This window comes from Squalius cephalus (assembly GCF_949319135.1).
Source record: "Squalius cephalus genome assembly, chromosome: 10".
Classification (NCBI taxonomy): domain Eukaryota; kingdom Metazoa; phylum Chordata; class Actinopteri; order Cypriniformes; family Leuciscidae; genus Squalius; species Squalius cephalus.
The window spans coordinates 44,613,348-44,616,608 of NC_137131.1; the positions used below are offsets into that span (position 1 = coordinate 44,613,348).

The window sequence follows — 3,261 nt, forward strand, 5'->3', positions numbered from 1 at the left end:
TAAAACACAAACATCTATCAGGAAGTGACTTGCTTTCCTTTTCCAAACACAACCAATCAAAATGCTACACTTATTCACCAGGTCACACACACTCCTCACATGTGCAAACACTAATTGCTTAACTGATCACTAACCAATCACTGCTATACTGTATTATAGGCCTAAATAGGTCAAAGGTCAGATGATCTGTTTTGAGCAATGGATTCCTGGGACCCCCTGGGACCCACACACACACACACACACACATACACACACACACACACACACACACACACAATTGTGTTATTTACTGTATTCTAAAGAATATACTTTTGGTTTACAGTACATATGTTTATGGTTTTGTTGTATGCTACTGTAAACAACAATAATGTTAGGCCTAATACAGTTTTTCTGTTTCTACTTTGCATTGGTGTTTACAGTGTACTTGTTACATCAGATTACTTTCACTGTAGAACATTGTATTGAAATGTAGATATAAGCCTATGAAAGACCAAAGAGCTTTAGATTTAGCACAGCAGTGTTTACATGGTATATCCAAAAATGTATTATAATGAAAAAGTGTTTGCCATTTGATGCAAATGCTTCATTCTGACATGTGTTTATGGCATTTTGAATGCAGTGTTGCATTTTGAAGGAGATGTGAGGCGTTTTGCATTTTGTGTGTGCAGTTTTGAGAATTGTGTGTAGAGTTTTGAAAAAAAGGAGACTTAGTTTTGAAAACGTGTGTCAGCAATTGGTAAATTGCATTTTTATTATAAGCTTGTATTATTCCTATTCATGTTATGTTGAATATCTGTCAGCTGTTAAATTTAACTACACAATTAGATAATACCAGTTTAGCTCAACCAGTCACCAAGCAATGCTTCATTGTGTTCAGTCTGTGTGTAAAAAGAGCATTAGCAATTAAAGAAACACACTTCAGCAGAACATGATCAGCTCAAAGTGTCCCAATCATTATTGGGCCCAAAGTTTTAGATCTGAAGTAGAGTTTCTCGTGTGTGTTCAGGACGCGTTTGCTAAAGGCGAGGTGTTTCTGGGACACCGGGATCAGGGGTACCGGGTCACGATCGGACTCCCCGCGGGAACACACTGTAACGGGGCGTGGCAGTTCGGCATCACCATAGAAACGCCCGAGCGCAGCTTCCTGTTCACCTGTGAGTCTGACGCGGAGCAGAAGGAGTGGATGAGCCACTTCAATGCAGTCATGAACACTCCCATGAGCCCTCAGGAGTACACAGGTAACACACACACACATACACGCACACACACACACACACACACACACACACACACACACACACACACACACACATGTCTGGTTCACTATCTTTGTGGGGACTTTCCATAGACTTAATGGTTTTTATACTGTACAAACTGTATATTCTATCCCCTTACACTGCCCCTGCCCCTAAACCTACCCATCACAGAACACTTTCTGCATTTTTACATTTTCAAAAATATATAATTTAGGATGTTTATTAACCCATTCCCCTCATGGGGACCGCTGGCTGGTTCCCACAATGTAATATAAACCAAACGCACACACATACACACACACACACACACACACACACACACACACACACACACACACACACCTGTGGCTGTACCAAACATGAGTGTCGTGTGTTTTTCAGTGGAGGCGTACTTCAAACACAAATACTGATGGACCGCTCGGCGCCTCTGACCTCTGACCTCTGACGCGGATCTTCTGATGTCTGTTTTTACGTTTGTGTTGTTCATACACTGTACTATGATTCTGTATCATTAGATGATAAAACCTTTTTTAACTTTATTATTTGCATGTTCATCTAAACTGAAATTTTGTCATGCACCAGTTTGGTCCTAAAAGCTCCATCTAGTGGCGAGATTGAGTCACTAGTTCATCATCTGACCCTCACATGGACATTTACTGGAGAAAATTCAGCTCAGTTTCATGGAAAAGCCAATTCTCTGGATCTGAATATGCTTTTCTTCACATATTAAAGGGATGGTTCAGACAAAAATGATTGTTCTGTCATCATTTTCTCTCTTCCATGTCGTTCCAAACCCTTTTCTTTTCTCTACAGAACATAAAAGAGATGTTTAGCAGAATGTTCGACTACATCAATCCTCAAAAAAACAACCAAAAGGCCTCATAAGTGTCATAAAACTGTCCTTGCAAAAGTGTTCATCCCCCTTTTCTTTTTGTTTACATTTTGCCAACCTTGATATAAATATTTTTTTTTCAGTCTCAAGACCCCATAATAACTAGGGAAAATCCAAATTTGTGACAACTTTGCAACTTTATTAAAATAAAAAGCATAAGTTTGCAGCATAACAAAATGTGAAAAAATTAAGGAGTGTGAATACTTTCGCAACCGTTCATTCAGATATTTGAATGTTTATGGACACACATGTGACCCAGTCTCGAGTCGCACGGGTTTATCTGTGGCAATAGCCAACAATACATTGCATGGGTCAAAATGATCGATTTTTCTTTTATGCCACAAATCATGAGGATATTAACTAAAGATCATGTTCCATGAAGATATTTAGTACATTTCCAACCGTAAATATATAAAACCTTTATTTGTGTGAGTGAATGCTGCACAATCGTGAACATAAATGCACAACTTTAAATTAGATTTTCTCAATGTTTCGATTATTTTGCACCCTCAGATTCCAGATAGTTGTATCTCAGCCAAATATTGTCATATCCTAACAAACCACACATCAATGAAAAGCTTATTTATTCAGCTTTCAAATGATGTATAAATCTAAATTTAAAAAAAATTGACCCATGTGACTGGTTTTGTGGTCCAGGGTCACAAATGAGGTTTAAGAGCTTTTTGGAGGAGAAGATATAAACTAAATAGATTTAGAGCAACATGAGGGCGAATTAGTTTGTGCGGTTTTAATAAAAGAGCTGATCTAATAATCTTCATGTGTTTGTGAGGTGATCGCTCACGTGAGCTAGAGGATATTCGTGCGCTGTGTGTGTTTGTACGTTGGTGTGAATGGAAGATTATTGAGTTCTGCTCATGATCGGGGTGTGTGAAACGGCACCAGGGTGTTCGGAGACGTTTGAGTGGCTCAAATGCTGAACGCCACATCACACCTACCTGAGAGAGAGAGAGAGAGAGAGAGAGGCAGAGAGAGAGAGGGGGAGGCAGAGAGAGAGAGAGAGAGAGCAAGAGAGAGAGAGAGAGAGAGAGAGAGGGAGGCAGGCAGAGAGAGAGAGAGAGAGGCAGAGAGAGAGAGAGGGAGAGAGAGAGAGAG

At 39.7% G+C, this 3,261-nt stretch overlaps 1 protein-coding gene across 1 annotated transcript in view; it reads left to right on the forward strand.

The window, feature by feature from the left end:
* The window catches only part of LOC307165415 (arf-GAP with dual PH domain-containing protein 1), a 20,445-nt gene extending 18,445 nt beyond the window's left edge, over window positions 1-2,000 (forward strand). Inside the window, exons 10-11 of the mRNA XM_079883019.1 lie at window positions 1,007-1,238; window positions 1,638-2,000. Of these exons, the coding sequence (XP_079739145.1) occupies window positions 1,007-1,238; window positions 1,638-1,666 (261 nt within the window). The 3' untranslated portion in view covers window positions 1,667-2,000. The remainder of the gene's footprint in view (window positions 1-1,006; window positions 1,239-1,637) is intronic.
* The last annotated feature ends 1,261 nt before the right edge of the window (window positions 2,001-3,261 follow it).